Genomic DNA, 14,808 nt, shown 5'->3' with positions numbered 1-14,808 from the left:
TGACCGGAGCCAAGGCTGGCTGATGGTCCCAGGGGTGGAACCCGGGTCTCCCACTCCAGCCCAGCTCCGACCAGGCCTCCCCAGGCTGCATGGCCATGTGCGGGCAGCGCAGCTCCACACCACGGCGTGAGACAGGCTAAAGTTACCTCATCGTGTGAGTGACTTAAAACTCAAAGCATTTGAGAGTGTTAAGAAAATCAAAATGAGAAAATTTTGGAAAAAGATTTTTTTTTTTGGAAAAAGAATTTTTAATACTTTTTAAGTTTTAAGACAAAAGGTAACATATTCTTTTAAAAATGTTTTATAAAACAGTGATATGAAATTTATTTTAGCATGAGATAAAAGCAAAACAAGGTTCTGTGGAATACACCCATTATCGGCCAATTCATTTTACATCTGTTATTGGGAATCTTCGTTTAAGCCGTGACTGGTGTCCTGCGACAAACGACTCACCGGGAAACATCGCTATGAGGCCGGCCACGCTGGTCCCCAGTGAGGCAGGCCCCATGTCAGCTGTCCCTCTCTGACAAGCAGAGCGTATCTGCTACCAAGAAGAGCACTGGGCCTAAAATTTTTCTCTTGATTTCTGTAACACAGGAACAGGTTCTTATTCGTCGCAGTCTCCAGAACGTGTGCACCAACCAGGACGAGCTTGCAGCAGGAAGCAAATGCTGCCTCGTCTTGAGCAATGTGTACTTTTTTTTTTAATGCTATGATTACATTCTTCTTTAAGGCAATGTAGTTTCTTTTGTTTCTATAAAACTTACATTAATCATCTTTTTAAATAAAATGTCAGCATTTGGGGTCCAATCAACCAGAAGCAGGATAGAACCAGGACGTCTAGACAGTTCTTTATAAAGAGACGCTGAGCTCAGATGATCATCCTTCAAAACAGAGAAAACAGGCTGTTTTGTCTTCGAGCATGCAGTTAAAGTACGTAAACGCAACACAATTCTTGAGCAACATCATGTAAGTACAACACGCTGCTTGAACCACACAGGCCTGCAAGTCTCAGCCGTGGCCTCATATATCCTGGGGCAGCCGCTGCGGTGAGGAAGCGATGGCGCCTTCCCGCGGTGTGCTCACCGAGGACAGTCGGGGGGGGGGGGCCGGGTCACACGCACGACGAGAGCTTCTTTCTCTCCTCAAACTGCTTGTCCACAGCCAGAGACAGGGCCTGGAGGAAGCCCTCAATGGTGACAGTGGGGGCCTGGAAAATACACGGCACTGTGGCGGTCCTCGCCCTTGGGGTGGGGGTGGCCTGGTAGCACCCACCTCCAGGGCACAAGCACTCTGAGCAGGCAGGGAGGGCCTGGGCACACGCTCTCCACACGCCAGTGAGGTGAGCAGACACACGCCAGCCCTCTGCTGCCCCCGGGCCTGTGACTTCAGAAACAACGCGAGGCGGTGGAAACCCCGGGGAGGCAGGCGGGACTCTCCTCGAGGCCAGTCCTGCGGGCAGAGTGGGCAGCAGGGGCCCAGGGCCCAGGCACTCACCTGGATGTACAGCGCGTGAGCCAGAAAAGGGAGCTTTCTCAGGACACGGCCACTCAGGCCCTCGCTCTTCCTGTGAACATGAGCACACGGCGTCAGCCCCACACGGACCGCGTGCACTTCAGGACGAGTCCCGCTCTCTCCCTAGAGCCCCTTGGAGGGTGGGCAGTCTCCCCCAGGCCTCAGCTACCGCTCCAGGAGGGGCAGGGTCCTGACACCACTCACGGCCTCGGCCGGGGCACCATGAGGTGGTTACGGGCCGGCTCACACAAGTCTGCACTGCTCCCCTCTGTCCCACCTTGACCACTGTAACCGACTCTCTCCAAAGCCCGCCAGCGTGTCTGGCACCTGGTGCCGGCCACGCAGCCCACCCGAGGCCCTGACAGAGCGCACACGGTCTCCCTGGCCTCTCTCCAGTTTATCCAAGTTCTAACTGTCTTCAGAGGCTCTGCTCTACTTGCCGGCTCGATCTCTGGGGCCACCTGAGCACTTGCCGGTGCTACCAGCCTGGGCTTGGGCAAGTGTGCTGGGGATTCTCACATGTTTCGTGGCTCTCAGTACCCAGGCAGCGGGATCAAACACTGTCCGTCCAGCACCAAGGCCAGCGCCCTGACTGTTTAACTGTTTACTCTGCTCATCAAAGAAAAAGCCTCCACCTTACTTTCTTGGCCATTTGTAAAAACTTAACAAATATTGCTTAAGAATCCACCGATGCTACAAACAGCCTTAATCTGAGAGCCTGTCCTGCGCTAGCGCAGTGCTTTGCTTGCTGTCCATGGGCACACGTAGAGGGCAGCTGGCCTCACTCTCCCATTCAGGAGCCCAGGGTTGGAGAGACCAGAGGGCATCTGCTGTGGGTGAGATGCCCTGGGATTCAGCCTCCGCCACCCAACCCATATCACCACCTCGGCTGCCACAAGCAATCACAACCCCTGTGACCAAAGAGAACGGGCTTCTCTAGGTTGTCAAAGCTAGGTCACCCTCAGAATGGGAGAAAATACTTGCAAACAAAGCAAATGACAAGGGATTAAATCTCCAAAACATACAAACAGCTCATGCAGCTCAATATCAAAAAAACAAACAGCCCAATCCCAAAATGAATGGAAGATCTAAACAGACATTTCTCCAAAGACATACAGATGGCAAACACACATGGAAAGAGGCTCAACATCACTAATCATTAGAGAAATGCAAATCAAAACTACAGTAAGGTATCACCTCACACCGGTCAGAACAGTAATCATCAAAACATCTACAAGCAATAAATGCTGGAAAGGGTGTGGAGAGAAGGGAACCCTCCTGCACTATTGGTGGGAATGCAAACTGAAACAGCCACTACGGAGAACAGTACAGACGTTCCTTAAAATCCTAAACACAGAGCTACCATATGACCCAGCAATCCCACCCCTGGGCAAATATCTTGAGAAAACAAAAATTCAAAAAATATACTTATCCCTATGTTCATAGTAGCACTATGCACAATAGCCAAGACACAGAAACAACCCAGATCTCCACTGACACGTGAATGGACAGAGACGACGTGGTGTGCATACACAGTGGGATATTGCTCCACAGTGAAAAAGAATGAAATGATGCCATTTGCAACAACACGGATGGACCTGGAGATTATCATACTAAGTGAACCAAGACAGACAGAGACAAATACTGTATGATATCACTTATACATGGAATCTAAAAAATTATACAGATAAACTTACTTACAAAACTGAAACTGACTCAGACTTAGGACACAAATTTCTGGTTATCAGAGGGGCATGGGGGAGAGGGGTAAATTGAGAGACTGGGATTGACACGTTGCTGTTCAGTCGCTCGGTCGTGTCTGCCTCTCTGCGACCCCACGGGCTGCAGCACGCCAGGCTCCTCTGTCCTCCACCACCCCCCCGGAGTTTGCTCAAACTCATGTTCACTGAGTAGGTGATGCCATCCGACTACGTCATCCTCTGCCGCCCCCTTCTCTTTTGCTTTCAGTCTTTCCCAGGATCAGGGTCTTTCCCAATGAGTCGGCCCTTCAACTCTGGATAACATACAAGCTACTACATGTAAAATAGGTGACAGATAAGAATCTACTGTGGGGCATAGGGACCTCTACTCAGTACTCTGTGGTGACCTATAAAAAAGAATCTAAAGGAGTAGATACGTGTATGTATAACTGAGTCACTTTTCTCTACAATATTTACTGCACATCGACTATATTCCAAAAAAGCTTTTAAAAAAGAGTAAGTGAGGTCAGTACACACCGTGAAATTTCGCTCAGAAGGAGGCTCAACTTGGACACGTTGTTTTCAATGAAGCCAATCATCTCCAGCTCTCGGAGGGTCAGCAGCTGCTGGCGAGGGTATATGATCTGACACTGCAGGGACAGAGGATGGGGCGGCAAAAGCATCGGTCAGTGATTTCTCCCTGAGCTCAACCTGCAGACCCAACAAGCGCAGTGTTCAATGTAAGATGGTGGGCACAGGTTGAGTGACACCTCTTTCTACACAGGAAGCAGACACTGTAAGTTATGCCAGCAAATCAAGAACACACAAGAAAGCTAACGTGTTCTTAGGAAAGTGAGAAAAAACTCAAGGCACCCTCATTAGCTCTTCCAGGCAAGAGAGGTAGATCTTGAAGATGGCTGCTGCAGAGGGCGGCCCGATGTACTGCCTGATGTCAGCCCTGTCCACGAAGGCCACGTCGATCCTCTCTGTGATGTTGGACGTGGTCAGGATCACCACGTTGGAGTGCCTGGGGGCAGAGGGCGGGCCCAGTCAGCCTGGGCCACAGGGACCCAACCACCCCTGCCCAGACACACGCAGTGTGAGGACAGACCAGCACCAGGGCCCAGGCGTTCAGCCGGCTTCCCGTCCCGTGCCCACCCCCACGAGGTCTTCTGAGGCCCCGCTTCTTGCGCTCCGCCTGACCCTCACTCCTGCCAGGTCCTCCCGGCTGCAACAGCGCAGACCTCCCCACTCTTGCTCTTCGAGCTCCCCGCCTATGGACAGCTCTCACGGGCCCCAGCTGGACCGCTCCCTGCCCCCTTCACCGCGGTGAAGCGCTCACTCTGCGCAGCGTCCTTGAGCCCCAGCACTGACACTGCCCGCCACACACTCTCGCCACTCCGACAGCCGCACGCCGAGCCGCGTGACTCACCCTGGGGACTAGCGGCCCCCCCCTCCAGCTCCTACGCTCCCCAGAGACCCCGCCATCCAGTCTGCTCATGGGTGGGGACAGCATGGGGCGGGCAGCGGCACCCTGGGCGGCACGCCGCCGGGCCTGTGGGCTCGAGGCCCGGGGACGAGGCCGGGCTGCCCCGGGCCCCCAGGCAGCACACAGACCACTGGCAGCCTTGTGGCCGCGGAGCGCCTGGAGGGTTGCCCCCCACCGACCCCTGCACTCTGACCACAGCCTGGTGAGCAGGGCTGAGCCAGGTGAGGGGGGCACACAGGGCCCAGGAGTCTGGGCAGAGGCTGGCGAGCACGGAGTGTGCACGGGGTTCACACACACGGTTGGGAGCCACGTGCCGGGATCAGGCTTCCCACCAACGGTCACCAGAGCGGGCCTTAATCTCGTGAGGCAAGGAAGGTGAGAGAGACTGCAGAGACAAGTCTCCATTCCTCCCGGGGCAATGGACGGGGGTCAGGGACACCCGCTTTTCTGAGCAGTGGGTACCTTCTCCCCACACCAAATCTTTGCTGTGCATTTTTAACACTTCAATAACATAAAAAGTGCTTAATTTCTAAAAAGCTTATGTAGCACATGCTGCTTCAAACATAGAGAAGACAGGGCCCACACCCAATGCCAGACGCATCCTGAGCTGGAAAAGCTGGGAGTAAGGCCGGGGGTGTGCGTGTGCAGTGGTACCTTTTAATCTGATCGATTTGGGTCAAGACAGCATTGACTACACGGATGGCATCCGAAGGCTCGGCGCCTGCCCTGCATGCGTTACGGGCAGCGGTCAGGCTTTCCACCTGTGGGCACAGAGCGGCGGGGTGGTCAGCTAAGTGGACGTGGGGGGGGGGGCACGTGAACACCGCACCGAGGGCTTGTGAGGACCCCTGGGGCTAGGACTGCAGGACACAGCCTGTGGAGGCTGGCCAAGCATGGGGCTGGTGGTGCCGGAAACACGAAAGGCCACCCAGTCCCACACTTCCTCCAGTCACAGGTGTGAACACACCCACCTCATCAATCAGCACGAACACCAGAGCATCCTTGTCGTCAATCAAGTCCTGAATCTTCTGGAACATCCTAGTCACCAGCTTGCCACTCTGGAAACAAAACACTACTCATTACCAACGTGGGCCCTTCAAGCTGCTTGGTGAACACGCAGGCCGTCTCCACCTGGCTGAGCTCTGGCCCTAGGTGGCCCCACAAGCCCACCGTCTCCTGAGAGCCCCTCGGAAAACTCCCTGAATCAGAGAAGCCAGGTCTGCAGGGAACCCAGAGGCCCCCTTTGCCGCCTCTCCCGCCCCAGCGGTCCGGGACGTGCTGGGTCTTGGGTGCAAGTCATCCAGGCGCCCCTCCTACAGGACCCTGGCCCCACCCACCATCTGCCAGGGGCACCATCCGAGCCTTCCAGAGCTGAGGGGCACCTGTGCCATCCCCTGGCCTGAGTGCCTCAGTTCACAGCTGGCGAACAAGGCTCAGGCTGAGGGTGCGGTCCCATTGGAAGGTGACCCCTCCCTCCTCAGGTAACACTGAACGCCCTGTGCCCCAGCCCAGGTCTGGAGGTGACAAGCCGAGGGTCCTCTCAGGCCTCAGGTGGTTTCCAGGTTATCACTAAGCTCTGGAACTTTCCTCTAACCATACAGTCAGTCCCTGTTCATATTCCCGTTTCACCTATTTCTCTCCTAAAGCTTTTGGAGGAAAAAGTTTGCCTAATCTACTGGACAACTTTTCAACTGTGTGGCGGACAATCCAGAGAACTGGGATAAGTATAAACACTTACCTCTGAAAACCACTTAGAAAAGAGGCTGTGGCTGTTAATTTCAATTAACTGGCCATATCGGTACCTAAGATGGTTTAGAAAAAAGATAGAGCAATCATTACAAGTCAATCCCACAACATCCCTGGCAGCAACCACCTCTGTCTCTATAACACAACACTGCTCAAGTGCCCAGCAGGCTGAGAATGACTGCTCTGTTACTACTGACCCAGGATGAGCTACCTGCAAACTACATACTAATAGTTATGAACAATCTAACAAGATGTGTCAACATCAGTGGTTCTAGTTGGAGCAAACTAAGTGTCTCAAACTGAATGGTATCTCATTTGAATTAAAGCAAGAAAAAAATGGAGCTAAGATGGCAGAGTAGAAGGGTGTGTGCTCATCTGCTCCTGCAAGAACTCCAAAACTGCAACTCCCTGCGGAGCAACCACCAACAGAAGAATGTTGGACCTCACCAAAAAAAGACACCCTACGTCTAAGGGCAAAGGAGAAGCCCCAGCAAGACAGCAGGAGGGCAAAGACCACATTTGGAATCAAACCCCATCCCTTCCAGAGATGCTCATTTGGCACAGGTAAAACCTTGTGCGCAGCAGGACCCAGGAGAAAGGACAGTGACCCCACAAGAGACTGAGCCAGACCTGCCTGCGAGGGCAGGAGATGGGAATACCGGACCACCTGACCTGCCGCCTGAGAAACCAGTGTGCACGTCAAGAAGCAAGTTAGAACTAGATATGAAACAATGGACTGGTTCCAAATTGGGCAAGGAGTACGTCAAGGCTGTATATTGTCACCTTGCTTATTTAACTTATACGCCGAATATATCATGCAAAATACCAAACTGGATGAAGCACAAGCTGGAATCAAGATTGCAGGGAGAAATATCAATAACCTCAGAGAGCAGATGACACCACCCTTATGGCAGAAAGTGAAGACGAACTAAAGAGCATCTTGATGAAAAGTGAAAAAGGAGAGTGAAAAGTTGGCTTAAAACTCAGCATTCAAAAAACTAAGATCATGGCATCAGGTCCCATCACTTCATGGCAAATAGATGGGGAAACAGGGGAAACAGCAACAGACTTTATTTCCTTGGGCTCCAAAATCGCTGAGGACAGTGACTGCAGCCGTGAAATTAAAAGACGCTTGCCCCTCAGAAGAAAAGCTATGACCAACCTAGACAGCATATTAAAAAGCAGAGACGTTATTTTGCCGACAAAGGTCCATCTAGTCAAACTATCGTTTTTCCAGTAGTCATGTATGGATGTGAGAGTTGGATCATAAAGAAAGCTGAGCACCAAAGAACTGATGCTTTTGAACTGTGGTGTTGGAGAAGGCTCTTAAGAGTCCCTTGAACTGCAAGGAGATCCAACCAGTCAATCCTAAAGGAAATCAGTCCTGAATATTCATTGGAAGGACTGGTGCTAAAGCTGAAGCTCCAATACTTTGGCTACCTGATGTGAAGAACTGACTCACTAGAAAAGACCCTGATGCTGGGAAAGACTGAAGGCAGAAGGAGAAGGGGACAACAGAGGATGAGACGGTTGGATGGCATCACCAACTCAATGGACAGGCGTTTGAGCAAGCTCTGAGAGTTGGTGATGGAGGGAAGCCTGGTGTGCTGCAGCCCACGGGATCACAAAGAGTCAGACATGATTGGGTGACTGAACTGAACTGAAGAATACTTAATACTCTTTTGGTTGTTTAGTCACTCAGTCATGTCTGACTCTGCGACCCCATGGGCTGTAGCCCACCAGGCTCCTCTGTTCATGGAATTTCCCAGGCAAGAATACTGGAGTGAGTTAGCATTTCCTTCTCCAATAGTTAATACAACTAGTTAAATACAATTAATTCTTAATACTGCTTTTAGTCTACTTGTAATTTATATTCCTATGTTCAAAAACCATTACCTCTATTAACATGGCAAATCAAAACATAAGCATCAAAAGTCTTTTGGACACAGTTGAACATTTTTTTCTCCTTCCACAAAACCCTAAGGAATGTGAGAATTTGTTTTCCAGCACAAAATCACTTCCCTCAAACCTGGAGCCCTGGAAAACTCACACACTGGACACACACTGTCTGAAATCCAGCACTAATACCCCATCTACCATGGAGTCAGTGAGGGCTCTGGATGCACTTAGTTCTGATCAAAATCAAACAGGAAAGGGCCAGCAGAGAAGCCAACTCCCAGATCTTTTTTACAGTTTCTTTCATGTTGAGAGTCCACAGAAGAAAAATAATTACTCTAAAAAGTATCACTGACTTTCCAGTTGAAAAACATCATTTAGTAATTTTGTTTACAAAAGAGGAGAAGGGGGAGATAGACAACCTAGTGAATATAGATTGGGTTGAATATTACACAAAATTAATCATAAAGCATTTTGATTATTAAGTAAAGTAGCTTTTAGTTAATAAAGCAAAAAAGGCTTGCTAAGGCTTCTTCTTGCCACAGAATAAATACCAATTTCCAGATCTCTGTACTGGAAAATGTCACATTTCTTGTAATAACACCTTCACTTTCCGGCGTTTCAGGAAACGGCCCTCAGAGGTTATCAAACACAGATGTGTTTCACTATGTCAAGACAAAGGCCAAGATACTGAGCATAAAACAAAGGGCTGAAATAGAGCAACTTCCCTACTTTTAAGACAGTTTTGAAAAGAAAACAGATTTAAAAGTAAATCTCACAGGATTTCCTTTTCTGAAGCCATACTAGGCTAAAAGGGTGATTTACCTTCTGCCTTAACCAACTAGAAAACTAGACAAAACAGTGAACCAATGTCTGTGAAGGGTGCCAGACAACAGAATCAGGAACTGTAACCTGGGAGGCGGGCAAGGGGCAAGCGCGACAGCCCTGAGCTCCTGCCTGGAGTGACACTGGGGGGGACCCAAGAGGAGAGGCCAGGGTACTGAGCTGAAGAGACAGAGGCCAGAGTTCAAGGAGCCGAGGTGTCTGGAGGCTACAGAGCAGGATTCCAGACAGGAGAGAGACACACACGCAGGAATGAAGCCCGGCGACAGTCATGGGGCAGCAGTGTGTGAGGACGGAACCCAGCGCTAGAGCCCAGGAGTGCTCGAGACCCCAGGGCCGAGGGACGAGGGTACTCGCTGCTCATTCAGGTGCTCAACTGAGACCCAGAAGGGCCCTCCTAAGGGTGACATCCAGGCCACACTGAGACCACTCTTGAAAAAGATTAAAAGCAGACCTCAAAAGGATCACACCAAACACAAGTACCCAAACCCCTGTCAGAATAAAATCCTGTGGTCATTAAAGGCAAACAAGAGAATCCAGTCACTGCAAATCATTATGTCCACATTCAACAATTACGTGGCACGCCAAGAAGCAGGAAAATGTGACCCGTAACCAGACCCAAGTGATAACGAGGACGGAATTGGTAGACAGAGCTTACAAGCATAAATAGAGCTAAACAATCTTCAGACAAGAAAATCACTCTCAGAGATGGAAATTTCGCTGAACAGAAGTAAGAGCAAATCAGATACTGCAGAAAACTATCCAAAATGAAACTCAGAAAATTTTTAAAACTTGAGGAAAGATGAAAAGGGCACATGAGTGGCCTGCGGGACAGCATGAGACAGTCTAACGTGTAAATGAATGGACCCCCACAAATGGGGGCAGAGCAGGGGAATTAGGTGAAGAGGTAATGCCCAAATACTCTCCAAATGTAGTGAAACCATAAATCTCTAAATGGACTACATTCAAGAAGTGGCAGACAAACCCAGCACTAGCCTTGGACACTCCTCCCAGGAAGTGACAGGGCAGCAGACAGATTGTCAGCACAGACATCAAGCAACCATGGGACGGCCGACCGAATGCGAGCAGACAGCGCTCCTCGAAGTGTACATGGGGCGGGTACCACAAGCAATCCCGTGCTGGTCACAGAGTCTCAGCACACTTAAGAGGACTGGACTCAGAGCACAAGACTATGTGAATACAGAAGGACTCGTTAAATTACACTGAGACACCTACTATTCATGTAAGATGATTTAAAAATAGCAGCAGCTCCTCCCGTCGTTACAGCTGAAAACAGAGCAAACCCACTTCAGCGGCTCTCCTCTCTCGAATTACCCAAGTTACCTGCTCGAGAGTCTGATGGTCAATTTCTGGGCTAAAGCTTTACACAGGGATGTTTTTCCAGTTCCTGGAGGACCTGTAACAAAATGCAAACAAGTTTTTAAGTTACTGCTGTAACAGATTTCTTGAAACAGTAGCTGCATTATTCACAGGATATAACATAAGGAACAGACTGTAAGCTATAAATGTTATTATCACAAGAATCGCTTAAGTTGCTGAGAAATCTGTTAACAGCGTAAATGCTACAAAACATCACCAGGACCTTCTTGGCCTGTATCCACTCTGCTTTTCTTTCCATCTTCACTGAAACCCTCCCTGTCCCTACATGTCTTCTATGAAATCCGCTGATTATGAAAACCCACTTTTCAAAGGTAAAACAAACCTTTCCTGGTAACCATCGGGACCTCAGGCACTGGTGTTGGCTGTTCCTGAAGCCCGCGGCACCAGCATCGTTCAATCCAGCTCCGCACATGTGGGCCTGAACCCCAAGCTACACAGGTAGAGCGGTGGGGCAAGGCCTGAGCCCTGCGGGTCCCTCAGCACAGCAGCTGACAGGAGCTCTGAGGGCATGGATGTGGGAGCATGAATGCGTCCAACAGAAAATGATGACATTCAATTCTGATCCTCGGCATTTTCCATAATTCACAAGTAAATCTATAACCAATTCTAATGGGAAATACTGTGTTGCACTAAATAAAACACCTTGTGATTACTCTCTGATTCTAGTATTAAGAAAATTTGCCAAGACATTCTAAAGACACTGTTTTCATAAAACTGAACACAAGCCTACAATCTTCATTGTATAAAGAAGCTAATTACTCTTTTAATTATAGTTCTTATCTCACTATAATTTGGGCTTTCTCGGTTCTTTTTCTCTCCTGAGATAGTAACAATAACAACAACATAAAACCCCCCAGTATTCTCTTCCCAGAACCAGACAGTTCTGTGAAGTGTGGGCTTTTGCAGTTTATTATCCATCAAGAGAAACTCCAAGGATACTATGAAGAAATACAAGGCAATTGCTATCCTGAGAAACCCATAACCAGTGGGGAAACAAGGCAGATATTTGGAAAGCTGAATAACAGAATAAAAAGTCACAAGGAATGATCAGGTGGCTGCCCTATGAAGGGTCAAGTAACCGAAGTGCAAAGTGTGCACGTGACTGGCTTCACAGAGGACATTCTGGGACAACTGGCTCCACTAGGAAGAAGGAGCTGTAACTTTCACAGGATAAAGGCAGGAAGAAAAGCCTGATTCCACGCAGTTTTATTTTGTCAAACGAACCCAAAACGCTTACCGTGAAGCAGCACCACCCGGTTCCAGGTGATGAGGTTGCTGTCAACATTCTTATCCGAAAACAGTAAAGTTGTCATTACATAGTCAAGGAGCTGCGTGAAGAAAGGAAAGACAGAAGTAAAGTCCTTGGCAGAGCAAAGGTTCAGCTGAACGTGTCCTGAATGAGCAGAGGGAAGGAGAGTCTTCAGAGCCTGCCCGGCACACTCAGGCTTTCACCTCAGAAGGTGTCTTAAAATCTAACAGGATACGTGCTGGGTGTGAGTGTTACAAGGATAAAAGTAAACTCAAAGATCACTTATTTACAATGCAAAGAACACACAAAACAACTGAGGGTTACACCCAGTCAGTGAGCTTGTTCCTCTGGGACACAGCAGTGGAGAAGCTGTGTTTGCTAAAAGAACAGCTGGGGCTCTGGGGTCACCGTGGCTCCTAGGGGAGCCGGGGTGGGTGACGGGGGTAGTGAGGACGGACTTCTAGTGTCCTCCCCTCCCCCATCTGTGTGCAGAAGGACTTGTCCCCTTGAAGGGGGTTCAGACATGGTGGTACTCGCTCAGATTGCCCACTTGCTCTGCCCCTTGACACTGCCATCTCAGCCCACAGGTTCCTAAGGAGTGTGACCCAGTGCAAGTGGGTTCACTTTTGAAACCTCCCCCTTCTCCTGAGGGGAACTCCCCAGAGTACAGCTCCACTCAGAGCAAGCCCAGAGGAGACGCTCCGGACAGAAGAGAGACTCCCAGGGCATGGGGTGCTGGCTAGCAGCACTCCTAGAGCCCACATGAGGTAAGAGGCGCTAGAGAGAACACAATAATGATTCACTTGAAATATGGAAGACTTTTTGGAAAAAGCACAACTCACATGAGATTTGACTTCCACGTCATACACCAGGCTGTCCCAAAGCCCATGGAATTCAGCTGAGAAAACAAAACAAAACCAAATGTTAGGAAAGCAAGCCTTGCACCTACTGGTTACGTCCACCCTGAGCCGCTGATATCAACTGCTCCAGACGCAGCAAGCTACAATTCTGGTTACAGAGAAGCGAAACTTTCAAAGTCATTTGTAAGTTAAAGATTTTGAGTAAGTGGCAGTCACATGTGACTTTGGGTAGGTAATGAACCTCCTGTGGACATGCGCGTGGACCCAAGCACTGATCCTGAACTCACCACTCTCCCCACAGGCCAACACTCCGGCAGGGCCGAGTGGCAGGTGGAGTCTAGCTTTCAGGATATCAGGCCTAACCTGGATTAGACATGGCATTCAGCCTGCTAGATCCCATTAGCACAGAGAAGCACAGAGAAGGTAGGAGGAAGGAGTCGTCCAGCAAGACCGACCAACTGGGCAGGAAAGAAGAGCGACAGTGTAATAACCCTCAATTAGCACTGACTTTAAGAGACCCATCCAAGTAGTCTCATGTCGGAAGTTTCTACTTTTCTTTCTTTTGATATACTTCCTATTTCCTAACAGATAAAATGCCCTAAAACTACATAACAGATACACAATATCTGGAGGCTGAGGTGTGCGCTGTCCTCCACCCTCCCGTTCTAGGCGTGTGCCACCTACTGTTACTGTCAGATACCTGCAGGCAGAACCCAGTGATTTGCTGCAACTATGTTTTCTGTCTCTTCCTCCAGGTTTTCACTGCTGGGGCCATCCTCATTCAGCTGGAAGATGTGAAGTGCAATATTGCACACGCTCAAATCAATAGGCTGCGATGAGAAAAAAATCAAATAAATCTACAAAACACACTATCAAAACAGCAAATTCATGTTCTTGGGCTACGGGTTAACTGTTTCTTAGCTCTGAGAATTAAGTTACCTGTGGATCTTTAGCCTTTAACTCTGTGTCAACAATAGACACAGACTGCACATTTCTGGTCAGAAAAGGCTCGTCAAACTCAGACCAGGTGTAATCACCAAACACAATGTTATGCCTGTTCAGTAGCTTCCTAACACTCAGCTTTATCTCCTCTTTTTTTGCCGTGCTAGGAACACAAAACACACAAAATCAGATCTGAGTTAAAAAAAAAAATCAACATCTTAGGAAAGAGAGATTAAAAACAAAACAGACCATAGTGGGGAAAATGCACCCATGGATAGCGCTGGCGGGAGGGCCTGCATGGGAGTGATCCTGTACCGACTAGGGGCTGACGGTAACTGCAGGCTGTGTGACCCAGGGAAGCTGCCCAAGGACTCTGCCCAGGCCCCTCAGAGGCAGGGGGTGAAGGCGGAGTCGGTGCCACCTGGGCTGCTGGTCACCAAGCTGGAACTGCTGCCTAGGTGCCAGCCCCACAGCTGGGAAACAGCAGCAAGTCAGGGGGGAATGAAATGCCCACAGCTGGGGGCCCCAGAGGAGTTTCCCGGGCTGGGGTCCACCCTCAGCCCCTACCCCCCGCGCTCGCTGCCTCCCCGAGGGCCCAGGCCCTCCAGCGGCCCCTGCGACGGTGTCCGCGCCCCAGAGCTCCCGGCTCCCGGAGACCTGCCGCCGCCAGCACCTCCGGGGCCCATCGTCCCGAGGGCCTGGCCGGGGAAAGGGGATGGTGGGCGAGGGGATGATGTGAGGGTGAGGGCGCAGGGGCGTTTCCCAAAACTCAGAGTCCCCGGGGCCGGCTTCGCCGGGGCTGGAGGCCGGGTCTGGGCCGACCCTGTCAGGGCGGGTCTGTTCGGCGCGGGCTCGGGGCAGGGTCCCGTCGGGTCGGAAACGGCCAGGTTCGGGCCGAGGCAGGGCTCACCTGCCGCTCCGCTGGTGCACCTCCACGTGGACCGTGGGCGCCTCGGCCACGCAGGGCAACGCTTGCTTCAGATCTCCCACAGCTTCGTCCATGGCGGCGCCGCCGCTGGGAGCCGCGGGGACCGGGCCGCCCCGTCGCCGCCGCCGCCTCGCGCAGCGCCCCGCCACCTCAGCGGCCTGGGCCCTCAGGCGGCGCCCCGCGCGCTTCAAACCTGCCGCGCGCAGCGCACCGCCCCCTGACCCGGAAGCGCCGGCGCA

General features: G+C 50.8%; 1 protein-coding gene across 1 annotated transcript; it reads right to left on the bottom strand.

Annotated features, from left to right (window-relative positions):
* Positions 1-224: 224 nt before the first annotated feature.
* Positions 225-14,774, bottom strand: TRIP13 (thyroid hormone receptor interactor 13). The gene is made up of 13 exons (XM_065905378.1): positions 14,552-14,774; positions 13,639-13,804; positions 13,400-13,529; positions 12,682-12,737; positions 11,828-11,918; positions 10,534-10,606; positions 6,443-6,506; positions 5,676-5,762; positions 5,359-5,465; positions 4,089-4,242; positions 3,753-3,865; positions 1,498-1,567; positions 225-1,210 (listed from the first exon to the last, which is right to left on the bottom strand). Exons 1-13 carry the CDS (start codon positions 14,641-14,643, stop codon positions 1,115-1,117), a joined length of 1,299 nt encoding a protein of 432 aa, XP_065761450.1. The 5' UTR covers positions 14,644-14,774; the 3' UTR covers positions 225-1,114.
* Positions 14,775-14,808: the final 34 nt, after the last annotated feature.

This window comes from Muntiacus reevesi, chromosome 14 (assembly GCF_963930625.1).
Source record: "Muntiacus reevesi chromosome 14, mMunRee1.1, whole genome shotgun sequence".
NCBI lineage: Eukaryota > Metazoa > Chordata > Mammalia > Artiodactyla > Cervidae > Muntiacus > Muntiacus reevesi.
This window is presented reverse-complemented; position numbering and strand designations above follow the sequence as displayed.